Here is a 21,758-nt window from a genome sequence, read left to right on the forward strand (position 1 = left end):
AAAAAGCGCTTTGAACACAAGATTTTTTCTGGTGAAATGGCGGCAGCCTATTCTTTATGCGTTTCATTGCAGTGAAATAAAACAACCCAATCTCTCGTTATTTTAGATAATGTCTTGGGATAGTATTAAAGTATTTCGATTGGTTGAACATTCGTTTGCTACAAAGTATGAAGGATAAAACCTTTGCGATGTGCACATTGTTGGTGAAGGTAACTTTTCTACTACTGAGACCAGCTTGCGCTATGTTTGATCGCTTTTAAGTGAAGCGTTTTAATAAAAGTTTTACTATAAGTGAATGCAGTTTCAAAACAGCACAAGACGCGCACTGAGATCTGAGTTACAACAAACAAAGGTTATTTGACTATACAGCACTTTAAGGTTCTCTACTCAAAAGCCATTTAAATCAATCACATGCTTGTTTAAATGTCTGATATAGGCTACTACCCCGAAACTTGATTAATACCTTAATAAAGAAGTTTTTGTGCTTTAATTAAGGCTTTAATTTATTTGCTTCTTAGCTTGTGAAAGTAATGTTTAATAACATTTTTGTTAAATAAGTGATTCAAAATTCAAACGAAGATTAAACATCATTTTACTTATTAAAAAATTTATCTCTAAACGCAGAACAACCAGCAAGTATAGTAAATGGTGTTAAATAATATGCAGAGAAATTGGTACGTTTTTTGGTCGTGCAATTCCTAAATCGTCGTTTAGACCGATCCGGCGTTAGAATTACATAAACTAGGAGACCAACAAACTGTTGGACGTTTGAGATACTGAACTATGTGTAGCCTGTTATGTAACTTCTTTAAACAACCGCCTGTCTTCCTATCGTAACCGTATTATACAAGCGTTTCTTTTGAATTCGTTATTCAATCAATTCAATTCTTCTTTTTAATTCACTATTATGAGGCATATATCGCATTACTCTATTTTGTTTTTGTGAATTTAAAGTGTCTTCGCAACGAATGTTTTGCTCAGGAGACGATAAAAAATTTACTGTTTATTGTGGTAACGACTTTGATTCGAACAACCGCCCTTGTACACTCGAACAATGCTGCACTTGTGTCCCATCGCGCTATCACAAAAGCACGAGGAAGATTCTATGAAACGATTTGGATTGTGATGTTGCATGTTATTGGTTTGTCTTGACTACGCGTGCCCTTTGGTTGCTTTTGCAAAGTCATCTTATGCCTTTTTCCTTTTTGTCTTAAACAAAAGCTATTTTCGGACAATATGTTCCAGGTATAGCGAATTTTTTACGTAACTGTTATTTGCAAGTTTTTACCGAACACCAATAACCGGTTTTGTTTTCACTATCTGCATTTGGTTGGTTTTCTCGACCGCGCTTCAACAAACAAACCCATAACGTCGCGTAACTTGGTTACTGGTGTCTCCGAGCTGTTTCAGATATTTTATTCTTCAAGCAACAAAACTCATAATGAAATAGCTGTCTTGGTTTTCAAAAGAAATTAATTGAACATGTAGTTGATAAACTAATTGTTATTGAACGATTAGGTAGTATAAGTTAGTTAGTTATATAGTGTATAACTATTAATTAATTAATTAATGTAATTATTAATTCTATAAATCTCGAGTCAATTATCTTGGGCACCTAAAATTCAGAAAAAAATTCAATTGTAACTTTCAGTATACAAAAATTTCACCATATAACGTTTAGAATACTATGATTAGTCTGTCTCTCATTTTCCTTCAATCATACCTTTCCATTATAGTTGTTTGGTTGTTTACAAACATTAGGAAATTCGTATTCAACGTCAACAAAAAATCCTTCAAAGCAGGAGATGTAGATGTGTTAGTTTACTGGTTTACTTTGCGTTTAGAAGACTTACGATCTATTAGCAGGAGTCTTAATTGCAAGCTTTGCCATGACTTTTAATAATATTTATTCTCATTAATGTCAGATCCGACAATCAGCAGCATCCAACCAAGACGGGGCGGAAGAGGCGGTGCAACCAGAATCCAAATCTTTGGCTCAGGTATAACTTGTAGCGCCACCTTCTGATAATCATCTTATTATTTTCTCGCCACTAATGATCTTATTCTTTCCTTTTTGCTAGACTTTCCATCTGCGTTTAGTCTCAGCGGGAACGTAATTAAGCAAGTGCGTTTAGTGAGTGACCACAAGGAGTACGAATGCGAACTGCACGACGCTGAAAGCGACGAAAAACAAACTGTCTGCTACACTCCGTGAGTGATTTGTGAAAGCATTGTCTCTTAAGAAATGTTGCTCTTAACTAAGTTCATTTAATAATTTTCATGCCCTTGGTAGTGTTCTATTAAAAGCGCGTTTATCTTTGCAATGTTCTTCATTCAGGACAATGACTGTTGGAACTTATTACGTACGTATGACCGTACATAATTTGCCCTTAAAAGATTCAAGCTACTGCGGTGGCAACACGAACTCCTGGTCTTGTTCGTTTCTGGTAAGTAACTAGTTTATGAATCAACTAGTTATTTCACTTATTTTGTATGCTGTTTATTTATCGGTTATCGTCCAAGTCACAAACGATTCCATGTTTTACGCCGATTGACTTTAAATATAAATGTTAACCTTATCAAAACATTTGTCATAAACAGACCTGAACAAATCTTGACCCTTATATTATTCATATACCTAAACCCATGATAACCCTAAAGAACTACTCTACATTAGTTTCGTTTGTATATTTGTTTGTTATGTTTTTTTCTCATAGACTTCTTTAAATAATTCGCTTAGTTTGCCAAATTTGGTGAAGATTTTTGTCTTTTAGGTTTATGACTATCGTACTCCATTTCTTACTGCACTGAGTTGGACAAGTGGTGAGCCAACAAACCTTATTGTTGTCTCCGGCAGGACGTTTACAAATCTCGTCTCATCTAACGAGGCGGAGGCGACCAATGGCAATACTGCTTCGATTATAAGGGTCTGGTCGACTTCCGGTAAAACTTGTAACCTTTTTGGAGAATCAGGCGAACCGTAAGTCTTCGGTGGGAATTCTTCGAGCGTGTTTTGTTCCAACTTGTCGGTTACAATTTTTTACCACGCTAACCAATTTCCGCCCGTCAATTTAAACTTTATAAGCCCCAACAGGCGTACATAAAACGGTGTAGGATTATTTTTGTGGTAGTGTTTGCATTTTTCATGGAACAGATACAACATTGCATTAAACGGCGAAGACGGTGAGTCAAACTGGGGAAGCTTCACCTGCCTTCTTGAGGGATCATACGTAGGCAGCCAAAACATTTCCTTCATCGTGGACCCGGGTTACGGTCGTTCTGAACCCTACAAGTCCGCAGTGTACGTGGATGCTAACGATGCCTTGTATATGTTGCAGACGTACGCCGGTAAGTACTGGCTTTGACTTATGTAGCTGAGTGTTATAACCTAGGTTATATAGAAAAAATGTTTCAATGCCTCTTAACTTTCAGTAAATTAAAAAGGGATGCCACTATTTCACTGTAAAAAAATTGTGCGTTCGAAGCTATTTTTCAGTGTTTCTTGCATACCCATTCTCCTAACCTAACCCATTCGCTTATTTTTAACAACCGGCTGCGTAATCTAATTATGATGAAATAGTCACTTCAGCGTAGTCGTAGCGTGTAGGCTAAGTTGCGAGTGTAAGACAGCAGGATCCGCTCTCAATCTTTTTGACGATTTTCTTGCATGTAGTAATCAATGATGTGAGCCCGAAGACTGGAAGTTTGTTCGGCGGGACAACGCTCACTATTTCTGGGAACTTTTTCGATGACAGTTCCGGCATCAAAGCCCGGGTATAAAAGCAATATACTTATACAGCTTTATCGCTGGAGACTCGTATAACCAATTAAATAAATGAATTCATCAAAACGTTTAAAGTTCATTCCCATAGTACCAAATTGTTTTCAAGCGTATTTTGACAATTGTAATACGGTTGGTTTTGGTCACTCTCCAAACTAAAAGAAACCATTGCAACTCAAAGAACTTCTCACAACAGGTATTAGTCGGTGGACAGCCATGCACAGTTCAAAGTGTCACTACAACGGAAATTAAATGCGTCACACCAGAACAACCGACCGACCAGAAACTTTACAGCGGTGGACGAGGGTTCAACTTGGAAGGTCAGTTCAACCAGAATAATATCAGCGTTGTTGTTGACAGCAGTTCTGGCGACTGTACGTTTGTTACCAGCTCAATTAGATAATCGATATGTTGTGCAAAAATATCTTTTTGTCGTTTGGCTCAGTAAACCTAGAGACATGTAAACAAAACATTATCCCTTTTTTATTATATTAATAACAGTTATGTCCATTGTCCAACCCACGGCCCAGTTGGAGATTTTCTTTGTTATGTATGACCAGAAGCAACAATTATTCTTAAATTTGCTGCATATCAAATTGAATTGGCATTGTCGTGAACACTCTAGCTCAGACATGTGCAAACCAGTGGCCCGCGGGCTACATTACCGCCCGCCAGGTTGTTCCGTGCGGCCCGCGTGGTGCTCAGCAAAATGTTAGAACTTCATACTAGCCATCACTATTTCATGCAGTTTACATCAAAGCAATGGAAATTTTCCCACGCTGTGTAAAGAAATATTGCCCTATGTGATGCAACAATGCTGCGTTGCATAATTTTGCTGCATAGGAAAGTCGTTTTACGATACTAATTTTTTCTGAAAAAATCATGTGGCTCGCGTTGTCATTCAAAATTTTGTACTTGGCCCTCCAGTGAAAAAGGTTGCACATGCCTGCAGTCTAGCTAGTAGAAATTGATCGAAACAAACCAGCTCCACATAGAATTACTTGGTAGATTAATTACAGACATAGCATACACGGTCACAAAACGAGAAGTCGTGAAACTAATACAATTGTATGAAATATCGGAAAACCCCAATCCAGAACACGAACTTTATATACCGTGACAGCAGGCAGTCTTAAACCCTTACAAACAATTCCAGACTTGTCTTACTGGACTGACAAAATGGAGGTGAACAACATTAATGGAGACAGTTTAGTGTCTCGCGTGCGGGGTTTCTTCGTACCTTCAACAACTGGACAGTATCGTTTCACCGTTCTCGCCGACGATCAAATTCGTTTCTACATCAACCCTACTGGCAACGACCCTGACGGAAAGGTAATACATAGTCATAAGTTTTTTTCCTATACAGACCCTGACAGTGACTTGTTTTGTATTAGGCAATATTAAGTGGAAAAAGGTTTGTACGTCGCGTAAACAGCTAATATTTTTGTAACAAAATGTTATTGTACTGTATTTTGTTTAGCATTTTTCATTACTTATTTGTTCTATGAAGACATCGAACAAGAAGTCTAGTTTCATGTTCACGCCTTATCGTACGAAACCTATTTCAAGACAAGCCTTTCAAAATTGTTTAGGAACTTGCCATCGAACTGACAACAGCCAACATCGAAAAGACATCGGAGACCCCTTACACCCTAACTGCTGGCACCGAGTACTATTATGAGATCAGTCACTTGGAGGATGACTACAGTGCTAAGATTAAACTCTCTGCCTACGTTGATAGAACAAACTACAGCCCGGACCAAACCGGTTAGTACTGGATTTCAAGTGATTTTGCATTTGAATAACTTCACCGGTAAAAACTGGACTGAAATCGAGTTGAATTTAAACCGTTTGCGTTATCCCGGTCTTATGTTTGCAGGTTGGTCTTTCAACGAGATCCAGCACATCAAAATCAGCTCTGACGTTCAACGAGAGATCCAGACCATAAGGTTTGAGAACTGGGTCACACAGACAGCCACACAGTCCACATGGACCGTCATGCTTTCCTGCTCGGATACAACAACCAGCTGTATTGGCAGCCTGTTCCACTTTTCCCTTTTTGGGACAAAATCAGGTGCCGTTTTATTTGTCAGTTATATACTAAACTGTTGTTTTACAGAATCTGGACAAATGTACGTGCAGCCATAAGAAAGTTGACGTTCAATTTCTTGCAAACAGGTGGTATAATGTACGGTGCAACTGGCGACCAAGTTAAAGTCGAACTTCAAAAGATGGCCGCCTTAGCTAAGGAGACTGTGGAAGTAACAAAATCAGACGACCAGTACAGCATAATTTTTCAGTCTTCACGAGGTACAGATGTGACTAATTTGTCCTGTAGTTTGGGGTCTGTTGTAACCTGCATTGGTTAAATGATCCAATAGCGATACACTTTCTTAATGATTTCTTTAAAATCAAATGCAATGCGTTACGCAGTTTGATCCGAAAGTTCAATCAATTGGTGGACAGAAATCTAAAAAAAACAAGCAAAAGCAACTAGGTGACCAGCCGTTTTCAGTCACAAAACTAAAATAGGGCATTTTAAGAATTGAAGAATATAATTTACGCTTATAATTTCCTTCGTTATACGTAAAGTAGCCGACAAACATTAGCACAATTTGTACCACATCTTGCCGTCTATATGTTAATTTTCCAAAAACTACAGTACCTATGACAAATAATATCATTCACATAACGAAATTCATTTGTTGACATAAAGTAAAATGAAGCCTTTAAAATGAACTATTTAATTATTATTCACTGCAAGTTTTGATTGCGTTTAAGCTTCTATGGTGTTTTACGAATTCGGCTTTATTTTGAAAATGACTTTTGTGTTGTTTTTGCCTTTTAATTACTGCCATTAAATTTAGAACATTTTTTTAGTGAAATGCTGCTAGCATAGAACAATAATTCACTTTGAATTTATCTAAAACAAACTTTCAGGGCAAATGCCACTAGTTGCCGAGTCAAACAACCCATCATTGTCCATCACACTCAGCGAGACCACAACAGGAGTGCCTGACCTGGCAACTTTCACTTTCTCCATCAACAACCTTGTTTCTGCTCCAGTGACCTACGCCACCGCCAGCACTAGTGACGTGGCCGCAGCCGTGTCCAGTCTGTTTGGTCCCAAATGTCCAAACTCGCTTGAAAGGGGCATTGGACATACCGTTGGTTACTAGTAAGTTTTGGAACATGAAATAGTAATTTGTAGTTAGGTAAAAAAACACTGTCCAGATACTCGTTAGAAATTGCAACCATCGTTTTTCTAAGTTGACGTTTTTTGCTTAATCATATTTATTAAAAGGCTTTTAGAGAATTTAATTTTTTTTGTCCTTTAGCCTACTTTTCACTGATAGAAAAGGATATAGACAACTCTTTTTATGCATTGAATAATCCTGGTCGCTCTTTCTTTACTGTTACCGTGCTTTTAATAACACTACATTATCATATCATCACGGTCGTACTTCATATCACATGACTGAGTGTGTGCGTGATTGTTTTTCAGTCATGATTTCGAAAGTGAAGGTTGGACATATGGCGGTGTTCGCACGAGCGAGGAATCGTTTTGCGGAGTTCGCTCCGTCAAAAATCCAACCTACATTTTTAAAGATGACGAACAACCTGCCTACTCGCTGTCTCAAAACCCATTTGTGAGCTAAGCGTGTATACTGGAATGTGCTTGGTTATATTCAAATTAAAAATTTAGTTTTTGTGACCTCAATTGTATAGTTTTTAGAATTAAATACTTTAGAATATTTATCTTTTTTGCTTGTGGAATTTGCATTTTTTATTTTTAAAATTTTACTTTTACTTTTCTTAATTTTATGTATTTCATTTCTCGGTAAAGGTTTGCTTCGCGTACAAAGGCCGCATATCGAACCAGCTACGGGTCGTTTTTACATACGTCGATTCCACAACGCCAACAGGTATAACGGTCGACAAGGACTTTTACACAGTGGGCCTGGTTGATTCGACTGAAGAACCGCAAGTGTGGAGACATTTCTGCTACGACCTCAAAGAAAAACTACAGCTCGGTAAAGACTGACTATCAGTTAACTTCTAAAACTAAACCATCATACTGTATTTACAAAATGACCTTTCCACCGAAATTATAGTCAGTTACATTAGCTCTGGTTACACAGTGCGTAAGAGTTGGGTTAGGAATTTTTGTGAGCTGGTTTGTGCGATCTTGTAATATGACTCTAATATTTCAAGAAAACATTGTTTGCTGCGGGTTTACGGTTTTCTTGTAGACGTTTTGCAAAACACTTACACTATTGATCTACAAATGTTGGAAGAGTAAAACGTGTCAACCAATTCTAACCAATGGAAAAAGTTTCCATTTTATCTTCGCGCACAACTTAAAATCGAATTTAATTTGCAGATTACCCATCGGGACGAAATTTTAGGATAAACGATCTTCTTGTTGTTCCTGTTTCTGAAGAAGATTTGTACCTGGATAACGTGTTCATTGGCGGCAACTTGGAATCTGATGACGAAGCAAGACAAGGTAAGATTTTCTTCACACGGAAAACGTATGAAGAGAACAATTTTGTTTTTGCTCTGACAAAATATTTTAAGGCTACTAGTATATTAAAAATATGTTTTCAAACCTTTTGCACCAACAGATGCGCTGGGTGTCATAATTCCTCCCGCTGTGCCCAATATCAAAATAGAGAGTATTGAGGTTACAAAAGATACCAACAGCTACACCATGACTTTCGTACCTGTTGAGTGTGGCTACGAATTCCCATTAATAGGTCAGTGGGTAATCACTTACTTTCTAGAAATTAGGAAAACCAATAGCTATAATGAATTCAATCCAAATCTGTGGTTATTTTATTTTGCAATATTTTGTAAACCATTTTTGTGATTATGGAAACATTTCGTATTGATTGATTGTAATTTTTTTAATTGAACTTGCATAGGATTTGCATTTTCCGAGATATCTGAGACAACATCAACTGATCACAAGTACGTTTTCGGGAGCGACGCAGACACATCGCCACAGGTAAAACTACTTTATTTTTGGTTTTGCTCATAAGGTTGGAAATTAGGTTTGCCGGAGTTTTTGAAAGACAAAATTTAACCCACAATCACCGTCAGTTGAGATAAATAAGTGGCAGATCGAGTGGTTTGCAAGCAATTTGAAAACTGTTCAGATCATTAAACAACAGTAAAGTAAGACTTGTTCAACTAAACACTCAATTAACGATTGACATGTTAAGCAAGTGGATTGCAAGCAATTCGAGAATGGTTCTGATAATTAATTAAACATTTTCAATTGTGTTTTACTTAGGCTCACTTCACATAATAAAATCGCTCCCTTGCTTTTTAACGAATAACAACATGCAAAATTATGGCTTTGTATACAAAACATCAAATAGCATTCGTTAAGCAGTAAAGCAAATTTTTTTCTTTTTTTTTTCTAAAAAGTTCTTTATTCTGACTTTTTCAAATTATTATCATGCAACTTTTTTGTATTGTAATTTCATACAAACATTAGGATAGACTTGGTTAACACACCGTATCGTGTTACGTTTGCTGCATGCTGTGGTATCCAAGTTGCTATTTGCAGTTTACGCGTTGCCCATTTACTTATTAGTAATGGTTTGCTTTTTCTGTTATACCTTGGTATGCTTTCAACCATAATTTTTTCCCAATATGCTAAGCACACACTTATCCAAGAAAATGTCAAAGTTTGTTATTGACAAAGAATTGTCTTCTATGCCGCCTGTGCTGGGGTTTATTCCACGCAGCTGTCTGAGACACTGTATTGCGTGATGTCAATTTTACAATGCTCAGGTTTAGAAGAAACGTTATCATTCCTAGAATATTAGTCGCTGTATAACAAGTTCAGATTTATATTTTTATATTAAAGACTTTTATTAGTTATTTACAGTAGTTTTTGTTTACCTCATCAGGTTCACGTCTCCCGCGACAATTCCGCCTCACCACCGGTCACCGGGACCTTTGACCTTTCATTTGAGGACTCAAGCTACGGACAATTGACTGGCCTTGCAGCTAATATCGAGGCCGAAGATTTGCAAATCCAACTCCAGACTCTGTCTAAAATCGACCACGTCGAAGTGATCAGAAGCGACAATTGTCATGGGTGGGTGGACCCAGTTGCAAGTTGAATCAGGAACTTTGGGGAAATTTTATTTCGTTCAATAAAGGAAATTATTTCACTAGAAAGAAGAAATAGAATAGCAATTAACAAAGTTGGCAAAACGAAAATTTGTTTTGTTTAACTGTTTCAAAGATACGATTACCAAGTTAAATTCACATCTCCAAACGGGGATTACCCGTCTATGACGGCCGACGGAATGAATTTGGAGGCGAAAACACACCCTGTCAATGTAATAGTGACTCTCGGCAAAGATGGAGGACTCTACATGAGCCCCATCCATGGAGATTTTGTTCGAACCGCTCATGAGAAACCTCAGGTATGGAAGTTGAATTCTTTTCTGACTCTTGTTTGAATTGAGTTGAAGTTAAATTGATATACATCAGTGAATATAAAGAAGATTCTTTAGAACCTCACATTTTATTCTTTGGGTATTTCTTTGGATTGTGCTATCGCTAAAAATGATAAAATAAACTTAAACTGATTCAAAAAACTGTTCTGCAAAATCTACTTGCCGATATATTTTGCACCCAATAATAACCTTTGCATGCAAGAACAATTTTTAAATTTTATTACTATTTCAGTTATTGTAGATTTGCATCAAAACAGTTTTTGACGTCGTTATCCATTTATTAAATGGTAAAAATTTTATTTTCGGGTTTTTCAATTTTTTATATTTTAAACTCAAAGCTACATTTTATCTCATCATTCATCAATCATTATTTTATCAAGCATCTTGGAAAAAATCAATGAAACCTCTTCCTCGTCTAGGTCCAAGTCTTCATCAACGACATTCCTTCTCTCTGCTCCGGACACTTTAACAGCGACTCCACCTACTCATGCGACTTTGAATGGACGTCCGAAGCAACTCCTGAGGTCACTTCCGTTTCACCATCATCCGTATCCGCTGGAGACACCATCACCATTGAAGGTTGAATAACAATGAAATTTTAATTTACATTTTTTGTCTTATTTTTTATTTTATCATGTTGTCATTTTTTACTCTTATTCAATATTATTCAAGGTTTTGTGTTATTTTAATAAATATTCCTTTCATTATTTTTATTGAGTTAAAATCAAAATTTAGTCATTTCTGTTCTGCGTAAGTTTAAGTTCTAACTAAAATTTTTCAATCTCCCCAGGAAGCGGATTTACCGGCACCATCTCATCCGCTGCCGTCGTTCTTGTTGGGGGAGTTCTATGTGCCGTAACCGCCATCGACGACACGAACATTCAATGTCGTTTAGGGAATTCCCCGTCTGGAGAACAACCCATTGCACTGAACATAGTGGGAAAAGGTGATGTACGCAGATATTTTTGCTGGGAAGTTTATAAAGTGATGCCGAAATCGAACGCCGTTTAACTCAAATGACAAAAGTGCTCTTTACTGCAACCTCGTGTCAATTAGTTTATTTGAACTTCAAAGTCAGTTACCTTCATTGACAAATATTCTTCTTTCAAAGTATACTGCATCGTTATCATTTGAACATATTTAATTTTAGGCTCGCCGTTAATCGCATCTGGCAGCAGCATTGCAATCAACATCAACGGTCGAATTGACGCTATTTCGCCAAATATTGGAAGCCGGGCTGGGTGTACAAGAGTGACGATTACGGGATCCGGTATGTTTTTGGACTACAGTGTCATTGCGTAAAGTCCAGCTCTGAACTGCCGTAACACTCGTTGTTGAAACATGAAATTTGAAATATGGGACAGTTGCACGAAAATTTAAACACAAGTGTTAAATGGAAGCCCATGAATTTTTATTAAAAAAAACTTAAATACAAAGATTTTAAACGTTTGGAATTTATTAAATAATACTCAAGATAAAACACTGATTTTCCTCGATCATTCTTGAAAGAAACATTCCTTCACTTTTACAAACCGTTTGACTAAACCTTATAGGATTTGATTCGACTTCTGAAGTGACCATCGGTGGAAGTCCATGTTCTGGGCCAACTGCCGAATACAGCAGCATAACCTGTACTGCTCCAGATGCACCGTCTACCGGTTCAGTTCCAATTGTAGTTACAACGGGTGGTATCCCTCTCACCATGGATGATGCTTATACCTATGCCAGCCCGTCCGCTACGATTACCAGTATTTCATCAAACTTGTTCACTGTCGATGGAGGTATTTGAAAGTTATGTTAATCGCAGTAGACCTGTGTTAGCTTTCACTTTGGTTTTATCATCGTAAACTGACTCGGCGAATTTCTAGGTACCGAGGTTACAATCATCGGCTCGGGTTTCGGTATCACAGCCGGGCAGGTTTTAATCGGTGACGTAGCAGCAACCGTTTCCTCTTGGAGCGACACAAGCATTAATATTATGACGCCTTCGCTGGCTGCTGGCACTTACTACCTCAAGGTGGTTGTGGGCGAAGATGGATGCGCGGGCTTGTAAGTCACAAATAGTCCGCGATTCTTCACTTTACTTACCTACAGTATACTGACCAGTGACCACCAACATATCTTTTTTGTCCAGTCCACAAAGTGTGACCTACGAGTTCAGCATTTCGTCGATCACCCCAGATAAAGGCTCTCTGGCTGGTGGAACCACTGTAACCTTGACGGGATCCGGTTTTACAAATGATACGGCCGTACGGATAGGTGACGTCACGTGTGGTGACGTCATTGTCACGTCAGATAACTCTTTATTAACTTGTGTCACTGAACCTGGGGGTGCTACTCACCTTGTGTCGAATACAGGGACTCATCCAAGTAAGTAATTGTTTGAAGATAAGCTGTATAAGCCATTGAAAATGGTTATGTGATTGTTAATTAGTTTGATTATCACATCAGTATCAAAACAGAGTGTTCATTGTTTTTCATAAGTTGACTGAGTCAATATGATTTGCAAACTGTGTTTTTACAAAAAATATATCAAAAGTAATAGTGTTTTTATTTTTATAACGACTGCATAAAATAGCAATGAGGCTTGTATATTTTCGACTATTAGCTGGGAAACTTTTATTTACCTATTTTTGTTAACAATTTGCATTTTTAAACAGAATGGAACGGCAACTAAATTAAAACTAAACAGCATTTATTTGCTGATAAATTCACTATTGTCCATGTCCTTACGCTGGTGTCAATCAGCTGGTGTAATACCTTTATGTAAAATCTTTTTGAAATGAACCCTACCATGCCTAATCGTATTAATGAAGCATTTTATTTTTCATGCAGCATATGGCCTGGGATACGGTTGGAATCCATCGACTGTAAACATGAAAGTGGGCGATCTGTTGTCGGTTCATTGGTCCATATCGGCTTGGTTGGATAAATCAGTTATAGGTCTTTATTCAACTGACTCTGCAATGAACAACACATACGATGGCGAAGGATTTCAAGCCCCAGTATTTCGTGAAGGTAAATCGAAGAATTAAATTTTAAAAGTGATTTAAGTTTTCTTATTCCGTTTTCAGAAATTTTGTCTGGAAAGATTTTCAGGAAAACTTTACCAATTGCCAAGTACAGTTTTCCGACCAAAAGGCCAGTCATAAGGCCGTATCGTTAGGCTAATAAAGTCATCCATACTAAATAGTTGACAGTATAAAATGTAACCCTTAGCCACACTCTTAATATAACAATCGTATATAAACTATCTTTTCTGTCTACGTCAAAAGATAAAGTTATAATTAATCCAATCAACAGGCAAGTACCAATATCGCTTCAACAAAGTTGGAAAGTTCCATTTCAGCAGCGGTTGTATTGACAGCCCACAATGCCAAGTTTACATGCGACTCGCTGTAGAAGTCACAGACGCCACCAACAAATTCGGATCTGTTAGTGCCACATTGGGGAACCTTGAGGTAACTCTTGGGTTGTTTTGTGATAACGGTTCGAGTGGTCTGGACTTTAATTTTAATCGAAAAACTACAGTTTTAATAATGAACAACAAGAAAACCTTTGTTATTTGCTTCCATCATTACTACCTGCGCTTACATAGCTTGCTGCAACGATCGCAGTTCTTTAGAAATCCATGTAATGCAATAAATGGTTATGATGTTTATCAACGTTGCGTAGGTCGGTTGGTTGTATAGTGGCAACCATAGTGAATTTAGTTACATTCTGTTAACTTGTGTACTTTTTCTGACACTGAACAATGCTTCAAACAATTTCATTGTACATTCAGATAACTTGTGACACCTGCCTTTACACCTTTGACACTGCTGAAACCCCGATAGTTACCAACATTTCACCCAACACCGGTACAACTGCGACGACAATCGCCATTCAAGGTACTGGTCATGAATTAATAAAATACAGTCGGCTGTAACATTACCTGAAACCTTATTTGGGAGCTTAGGAAGCTTGAATGGAGGGAGAAACCAAACTTGCAATTCTGTTCGCAGGAACTGGGTTTTCGACTCCGACCACCGTAAAAGTAGGTGGTAAAACGTGTGAAGTCACTGGCACCACAACCACTGCAATCACCTGCCAGATATTAGCATCAGAAGAGCTCGCAGTAGGTGGGTGTAATCATTCCCAGTTTACCTTTCAGTTTTAGAACCTCACGATTTTGAGACCTTATCCTTGTATTGTTCCTGCCAGGCATCTACCACCCAGTTGTTGTTAATGTGGACGGAAATGGTGACGCCCTTCTTCAGATGCAGAGTAAGATAAAACGTTCGTTTGCACTGACCCCACTAATAACCGGAGTCTCACCCAACATGGGCTCGCTGGCTGGCGGAACCAAAATTACAATTCAGGTTGGTTGCCTGGCGACAATATTCACAGACTCCTGCATTGTTTTCTCTTTATAACGTTTCGATTTCATGACACTCTCGATTGCAGAAAATTCATTTGCCGTTTCTAAAGCTGTTTACTACTTACTCAAACAGAAGTACCCTGTAGACTTATAAAAACTGACAAGTTGTGTTAACACGTTGAAAGATTGGCATGTCTTGGTAGAGGCAACATGTCGTCTTAGATAGTTGAATATGATACAATATTGATAAATTAAATTTGTTACCAACATATGAAGGTTCACTTTTTCACATAGAGATCAGTTTAACCAATCGTACATATAACAAATGAACATTTCCAGGGATCTGGATTCACCACACAAAGCGAGGTAAAGATTGCGGAACAAAAGCTTTGTGACGTAATTGAAGAGGAGAGCACTTACACATCCCTTGTATGCGTCACCCAAGAATCTACAGCGATAAGCGGAAACATTGATGTTACTGTGGGGTGAATTTTTGCTTATCCTTAAAGAAATTCTCTGCATTCACAGAGATTACGATTAATGTAGCGCTTAGTGGTTTTGCGATTTATTAATTGTTTTAATAATTTATTTTTTGTTGTTTCGGGAAACTATTAAACCTGGTTGGTCGATCTCTGTAGATTTACAACAACACGATACTTTTCAGTACAGAAAATAACCAGCAAACATTGGTGCTTAAACACAATCTTATGCATATTTCAGCGTCTCCGATGCCCAATGTGCTGCTGGTGTCGATTGCTCATTCGAATTTGCTGAGACTGCAACTCCAGTTGTGACCGGTCGCACTACAAATGAAGATTTTTCTGCTCTTTCGTTGACTTTGGATGGAACAAGTAAACTATCAAACTTTTGTTTCATAATTTTACCTTAAGATGCTGCACATTCACTTGAAACCGAAAACTCCCGAGCTAATATATTTCTTGATTTTGTCAATGCTGGAACTTCATTACTTTTAAACTATGATTATAATGCGATTATACATAGAAATATTAAAGTGAAGGAAGATGTACAGAGAACAATTTGCGTTTTCCAATATTTAGACTTTGGCACGGACACGCCAGCAGTTACCGTCACATTGTCTTCGGGAATGATTATGACGTCATGTACAATCACATCTGTGACGGACACACAAATTGGATGTGATCTCGTATCGAGACTTCCTGTTGGCACAAATGAGATATCTGTTTCCATTACGGGAGCCAAAGGTTAGATGTATTTTCGATTTTCAAGCGTGTGTTATTTTTAAGCAAAGTTATAATCTGGTGAATACATGTTTTTTTTATATCAGTAGATAAATAAACATTGTGTCAGAATTGTAATACTAATAACCCATGTTACGATAAGTATTAACTTACTTTGGGTCGAATATATTAAACGCACCTAATTAAAATTTTTGTCATTACTGTAACAATTAATTTATATCTGGAAAGGTTTGGCGAGCTTTGACGACCTTAGTCACAAGTATATTGTTAGTCCGAATAGAATCAGCGATCTGACTCCCGAATCCGGTAGCGTCAATGGCGGCACCACCTTGACCATTACCGGTAGGTATCGTGATTTAAGATTGTTTTTATGGACTTCCTACTCTCATTATTATCATATTTTGGAACATTGATATGTATCTACGAGGAATTGACCAAACATAACATAAATAGCGTAACAGCTACAAATAGCTGACTCGACATTGCATCAGCATACTGTAATTTTTATTGTGTCATTATTTGTGTATTATCAAGTGAATATTGAACAGATTTCAAAAGACATTTCGTTTCTCGCAGGAAACGGTTTCGTTAAAGTTGGCATTTCCGTTCAAGTAGGAAGAGTACCTTGCGTCATCATTGACGTAACCTTGAGTATAATTACCTGCACAACCGATGCACACGAGGCTGGACAAGTTTCCGTAAAAGTGGAGTCAAACGAGGTGACGTACCCAACTGTAAGCTACGAATATTCAAACGCGGCGACTCCAACCATAGCCAATGTGTTTCCTGTCACAGGTTTGTTGCATTCAAATGTTCTGAGAGTTCAAACTATTTTTCTTATTTTTCAACTAACTGTGAACAACTCGTTTAACCTGTTGCTGTCCAAATACCTATTTTGCACAACGCGTAGTGTCCCTTGGTTTCGTGAAGCAACCTTTAACATATTCTGTTTGGGGGTTTAGGGGCTGGAGGCGACTCAATAACTTTAACTGGAACCCAACTGGGCAATGTTGTTGGTGACGTCAGCGTCACAGTTGGTGGTATCGAGTGCACTGTGACGTCAGCAGGTGAGACCACGCTTGAGTGCACACTGGGAGATCGTGAGGGTGGTCATGCCATCATTGAGGTAAATGTATAACAAAGCAAAAATAAATTATGGTTTACTTGGTTGATCACTTCATTAATTTAAGAGCAAACTTAACTTAATCAAGCTTACAGTGTTGTAGCAGACACGTGTTATCTCTAGTATTAAGTTAACCTTTGAACAAAAAAGTTAACCTATAACAATAACTTTCTTTTAAAAAAGCGATAAAACTCTGTGAACATTTTAAACTGTTTAAATGACTTATTTGCGAACCCAATTTGTAGCGTCTCGTCTGTCACTTTTTAAATAAAACTAACAGTTCTTTCAGTTTTTACTACGGATTTTATTGTGAAACTACATTCAGCTTTTTAATTACACGCGTTTCGTAGGTGACTGTTGCAAGCTTAGGTCTAGCAATGGTCAGCTCGTCAGTCTCATTCGTATTTAATCTTGGCGTACATGATTTCTCACCCAAAACAGGTAAGAAATAAGAAATGTCTGTTTCGGTTGTAAATCTTTAAATACCGTATCCAACTCGTCACTAGTTTGTCATTTAAATCTTCTCCAACGCTATTTAGGAAGCTACGGCGGCTCACAGTTGGTCACCATTGACGGTGCAGGCTTCTCCAACCACACCATCGTCCGCATATGTGACCTACCATGCACTCTTGAAAGCAGTAGCAGCACACAGATCACTTGTCGTACATCTGCCAACCAGGATTATGTGGACAGTAAGAAACTTTGTTGTTTGAAATCTAGCGGCACTTACTGGATGTTAAATCGTAAGAATAAAGAAGATTTAGAATCTTACGAGCTGGTTTAATTCTTTTTTAAAAACTTGGAACGGTTTTTGCCTCTTCTAGTTGTTTCTCAATCTTGTTTTAGCTTTAGTGTCAATATCTGTCACTATATCAGGTTCTAGTTCAACTACATGCGAGGTCAAGGTCACCAACGAAGCTCAGATCGAAGACTTCGCCATCACAGCTGGAAGTAATTATACGTACAGTGGGGCTCAGACTCCGACCATTACTGGGGTCACTCCTGAGCGTGGTGGAACAGGAGGAGGAACAGAAATAACCATCACTGGATCGGGATTCACGTAAGTGATGAGAAAGGGTCCGGTTTTCCTGCAGGTCTTTGCTATTCTGAGTGATAAGAAAGGGTTGTTGTGTTTCTGGTTTAACTTGCTGAAATATAACCACATCTCTTAATGTTTTAAATTTAGAATGACATCGATCGTTCCTAAGGTGTCGATTGATGGCAGCGATTGCGTAATAAGCGCCTTCACCGACACAAGCATTATCTGCCAGACCTCATCTCATAAAGGATCCATCAAAACTAAGGTAACTTTGATCTCTATGCTGACCACGTGGATACTTAAAGAAATTAGCAATAAAATATAGATCTTTCTGGATACATTGAAGGCTTTTGCATTAAATAAAAATAGTCTATGATAGTATATAAAATAGGTAATTCATTATAAATAGTCAAATCCGTAAAACCACTTTTTCGAAGAAAAACTCAACTCTTATTGTAAAACAAATTGTTTTAGGTGACCGTGCGAGTCGGGGACCACGGTATTGCGACGCAAGATGGCGCAGATTTCTTCTACATTGATCGTTGGTCGTCTGTATTCACCTGGGGTGGGAAAAGTTTACCTACAGATGAGGATTTCGTGATTATTCAGGCGGTGTGTAGAAAATCTTGTTGTATATGATGTTTTTGTTGTATATGATTTGTTTAGGGTTATAGCGTAGACTCCGTAGAAAGTCCGAAAGAAAATCATCGATTTTATCGCTTGTTATACGTCATACAACTAACAATGATTGTTAACCTCAAGAATTCTTGGACAATGTTTCCAGGGACAAACAGTCTTGCTTGACACGCACACCGCAGTTTTGAAAATGTTGCTCATCGACGGTGGGGAGTTGATCTTTGATGAAGCCGAAGACGCAAATGTATCGTTAAGAGCAGAAAATATCCTCATCGTTAACAACGGACGTCTTCAGGTTGGTTTGCCGTTACCGTTTTATTCTATAGGCGGTTATCGCATGGCATGCTGCGGCCACGAGGATCATAATTGTCGTCGTATAGGTTTTATCCAGTAGTACGGTTGTCGACATTTCTATTGAATCGTCATTAAAATGCTTACAATTGCCGTTATATCCATTTAGGTTGGTACCGAAGCGGAACCTTACAAAGGCAAGGCCGAAATTGTCATGTACGGTCACTTGAGGTCACCAGAGCTACCGATTTACGGAGCCAAGACCTTGGGTTTACGAAGCGGAACCTTGGACCTTCACGGACGTCATATTCTCAACCCTTGGAGTGTACTTGCGGCAACCGCCGATGTTGGAGCCACTCAGGTTATCTTTAGCTTTAAAATTTTGAAATTACATGCGTTCTGGTATCATTCGTTCATTGGTATCATTCATCATCGCCATCACTTTGCTTCACGCTTTCTGTTTTCATATTTCTCGGACTGCTATCCTATCTTCTACCTGTTCTATAATAATCATCGAAAGACATCCATAAGGTTTCTTTTACAATGTTGGTATTGGTGTTACCCATTACTGCGACTTTTGCAAAGTTATTTATATTCTGGAGACATATTCGCAATGTGTCTGCATCTGTGCTGTTTGGATGTTTAGCGCGTCAGTCGTCACCGGAAAGAATCGTAACTTAATTTCACGTGTTCAAAGTATCGATATTGTTGCTACATGTTGATAAGTTATTAACTTTTTTTTATCAGATTACACTTAAGCATACGCTGACCAACTGGCAGGTTGGTGATGAAATAGTTATAGCGTCGACTGGAACCCGTCATTCCCAGAGGGAAAACGAAAAACGGAAAATCACCAATATTTCGGGTACAAAGCTATATCTTTTGCAGTTGCATGATTATACTTATATATACATACTATATAAAAAAGTGTATATATACAGTGTATATATATGCTTATATATATAAATATACATATGCGAGACATACATAATTATACATATACGATACATATAAAATTATATTATAGTCATATAGACTTTGTACATATTTACCATTAGTTCTTGAATTTCTATTTACGGCCGTAAGCATGTTTGTGATTATATTAACTTAACCTACATGTAACTTATCCCGTCTTTATCTGATAAATATATATGAAATACATACATGAAATACACTATCTGAATACTATACTCAAGTTTATCTATTTTAGCATTCAACGTATTACTAAAGTAAGCAGGGAAGATATTAAGGCTTTAATAAAGTGTTCGCAGTCGTGATGAAAAAGGGCGCAGGCAACAACCCGTTTATAACCCATGTTATGTTTCGCAGGACTCACAATAACAATGGACTCTGCGCTTGAATACAAACATCTTGGTGTAACCGAAGTTCTCGCCGATGGAACAGAAGTTGAGTTTCGAGGTACGACTTAAATACTTACGTCATCATTCGTGCTTAAAAAAAATGAATTATAAGAATCAAAGATCCATGATGTAAACCACCGCTTACTTTGCCAATATTCCCAACACAGCGGAGGTGGGCCTTTTGTCGCGTAATGTCGTTTTCCGTGGCACCAACGACGTGGCGTGGAACGATGAGATAGAAGCTTGTGAGGCAGGTTTCCAGACTGGACAATTCGCCACGCAGACATGCTTCCAGGTATACCTACAGTAATACGACTTTGTAGATGCTTTGAGTCATGTTTCCAGGTAAGAGAACTTTGCACATGCTTGAGTTCAGCCTTCGTAGCATTTAAGATAAACTTAAACAACTTACCTTCTACTGTTGGTGTATACCAGGCATGGCATGCTTTTTATTATGTTTTACTTTCATTATGTTTTTAGCTGGATGAATATTGTTCTTGTCAATTTAAGAGTAGTAGCATTTCGTAACACTTAAATGTTACAAAATGTTACAAAATATTTGGGTTTATTATAAAACCGTAATAGCGTTTAATTTGATGTAATCACTTGATGGTTTTGTTCATCCAGGGAAGATTCGGTGAAGAAGAAGGATCAGATCAATTCGGAGGATCTATCTTCATACATTCCAGCGAACCCAACTCTGATGAGATTGAGGCGAAGATTGAAAATATTGAAGTGACTTATGCTGGACAAGCCTTCCGCTTGGGAAGGTAGAAATATAAGCCTATACTTTTTATGATTAAAAGACTTCAAATAAATTCTGTAGTTAAATCCTACAGTTGAGTAAGAAATTGAAAATGCCTTTTTAAATGGAACTATAACTTATACAGTATTTATGCAAGACGACACTTTCCCAGAGAAAAAACTTTGAAATCTCATTAATTAATTACGATTACTGTGTGGAAATTAGAAGACGCGTTTTTAAAGCCCCATTTCCAACTGATTTCAGATACCCCATTCATTTCCATTTGATGGGCGACGTGAGTGGGATGTACGTGAAACGATGCGCCATCCACAACACATTCAACAGAGCAGTCACTATACATGGTTGGTGGATAATGACGTGTTTTACTTTATTTACTTACGTCACGTGGCCCTTTGACGTCACTCATGTTACTGTTATGACGTAGGAACTCATAACCTTTTGGTCGACTCGAATGTGGTGTATGATGTCATGGGCGGTGCCATCTTCATCGAAGACGGAATCGAAACCGGAAACACAATTCAATACAATCTGGCTGTGTTTGTACGTCAGAGCACGTCACTGCTCAATGATGACATCACTCCGGGTGAGCTTGAATTAATTTTACAAGTCAAATTATTGTTAAAAGCTTTACCAAGTTTATCAATGAAGAATTGTTTGTTATTTGTTCAATTTAAAGTCCACCGTGGAAGAAAGAAATAT

General features: G+C 37.9%; 1 protein-coding gene across 2 annotated transcripts in view; it reads left to right on the plus strand.

Moving 5' to 3' along the window:
* Positions 1-21,758, plus strand: part of LOC143470327 (fibrocystin-L-like) — a 42,893-nt gene that overhangs the window by 1,230 nt on the left and 19,905 nt on the right. The window contains exons 2-50 of one of the 2 annotated variants that reach the window (XM_076968383.1): positions 1,926-2,000; positions 2,082-2,211; positions 2,339-2,447; positions 2,775-2,980; positions 3,155-3,348; positions 3,674-3,774; positions 3,978-4,155; positions 4,938-5,113; positions 5,374-5,548; positions 5,661-5,855; positions 5,960-6,091; positions 6,722-6,959; positions 7,287-7,431; positions 7,629-7,815; positions 8,166-8,291; positions 8,410-8,541; positions 8,710-8,792; positions 9,706-9,896; positions 10,047-10,230; positions 10,683-10,842; positions 11,054-11,209; positions 11,414-11,533; positions 11,817-12,044; positions 12,132-12,312; positions 12,398-12,633; positions 13,099-13,281; positions 13,567-13,724; positions 14,048-14,153; positions 14,268-14,384; positions 14,467-14,624; positions 14,963-15,108; positions 15,344-15,474; positions 15,682-15,846; positions 16,072-16,185; positions 16,420-16,638; positions 16,806-16,969; positions 17,317-17,407; positions 17,506-17,658; positions 17,843-18,026; positions 18,153-18,270; positions 18,480-18,617; positions 18,790-18,936; positions 19,102-19,293; positions 19,680-19,797; positions 20,262-20,351; positions 20,461-20,588; positions 20,921-21,063; positions 21,303-21,400; positions 21,484-21,642. In XM_076968383.1, the coding sequence (XP_076824498.1) occupies positions 1,926-2,000; positions 2,082-2,211; positions 2,339-2,447; positions 2,775-2,980; positions 3,155-3,348; positions 3,674-3,774; positions 3,978-4,155; positions 4,938-5,113; positions 5,374-5,548; positions 5,661-5,855; positions 5,960-6,091; positions 6,722-6,959; positions 7,287-7,431; positions 7,629-7,815; positions 8,166-8,291; positions 8,410-8,541; positions 8,710-8,792; positions 9,706-9,896; positions 10,047-10,230; positions 10,683-10,842; positions 11,054-11,209; positions 11,414-11,533; positions 11,817-12,044; positions 12,132-12,312; positions 12,398-12,633; positions 13,099-13,281; positions 13,567-13,724; positions 14,048-14,153; positions 14,268-14,384; positions 14,467-14,624; positions 14,963-15,108; positions 15,344-15,474; positions 15,682-15,846; positions 16,072-16,185; positions 16,420-16,638; positions 16,806-16,969; positions 17,317-17,407; positions 17,506-17,658; positions 17,843-18,026; positions 18,153-18,270; positions 18,480-18,617; positions 18,790-18,936; positions 19,102-19,293; positions 19,680-19,797; positions 20,262-20,351; positions 20,461-20,588; positions 20,921-21,063; positions 21,303-21,400; positions 21,484-21,642 (7,458 nt within the window). The remainder of the gene's footprint in view (positions 1-1,925; positions 2,001-2,081; positions 2,212-2,338; positions 2,448-2,774; positions 2,981-3,154; positions 3,349-3,673; positions 3,775-3,977; positions 4,156-4,937; positions 5,114-5,373; positions 5,549-5,660; positions 5,856-5,959; positions 6,092-6,721; positions 6,960-7,286; positions 7,432-7,628; positions 7,816-8,165; positions 8,292-8,409; positions 8,542-8,709; positions 8,793-9,705; positions 9,897-10,046; positions 10,231-10,682; positions 10,843-11,053; positions 11,210-11,413; positions 11,534-11,816; positions 12,045-12,131; positions 12,313-12,397; positions 12,634-13,098; positions 13,282-13,566; positions 13,725-14,047; positions 14,154-14,267; positions 14,385-14,466; positions 14,625-14,962; positions 15,109-15,343; positions 15,475-15,681; positions 15,847-16,071; positions 16,186-16,419; positions 16,639-16,805; positions 16,970-17,316; positions 17,408-17,505; positions 17,659-17,842; positions 18,027-18,152; positions 18,271-18,479; positions 18,618-18,789; positions 18,937-19,101; positions 19,294-19,679; positions 19,798-20,261; positions 20,352-20,460; positions 20,589-20,920; positions 21,064-21,302; positions 21,401-21,483; positions 21,643-21,758) is intronic. The other variant, XM_076968384.1, reaches the window with a different exon arrangement.

Source organism: Clavelina lepadiformis, chromosome 9 (assembly GCF_947623445.1).
Source record: "Clavelina lepadiformis chromosome 9, kaClaLepa1.1, whole genome shotgun sequence".
In the NCBI taxonomy this organism is placed as follows: domain Eukaryota; kingdom Metazoa; phylum Chordata; class Ascidiacea; order Aplousobranchia; family Clavelinidae; genus Clavelina; species Clavelina lepadiformis.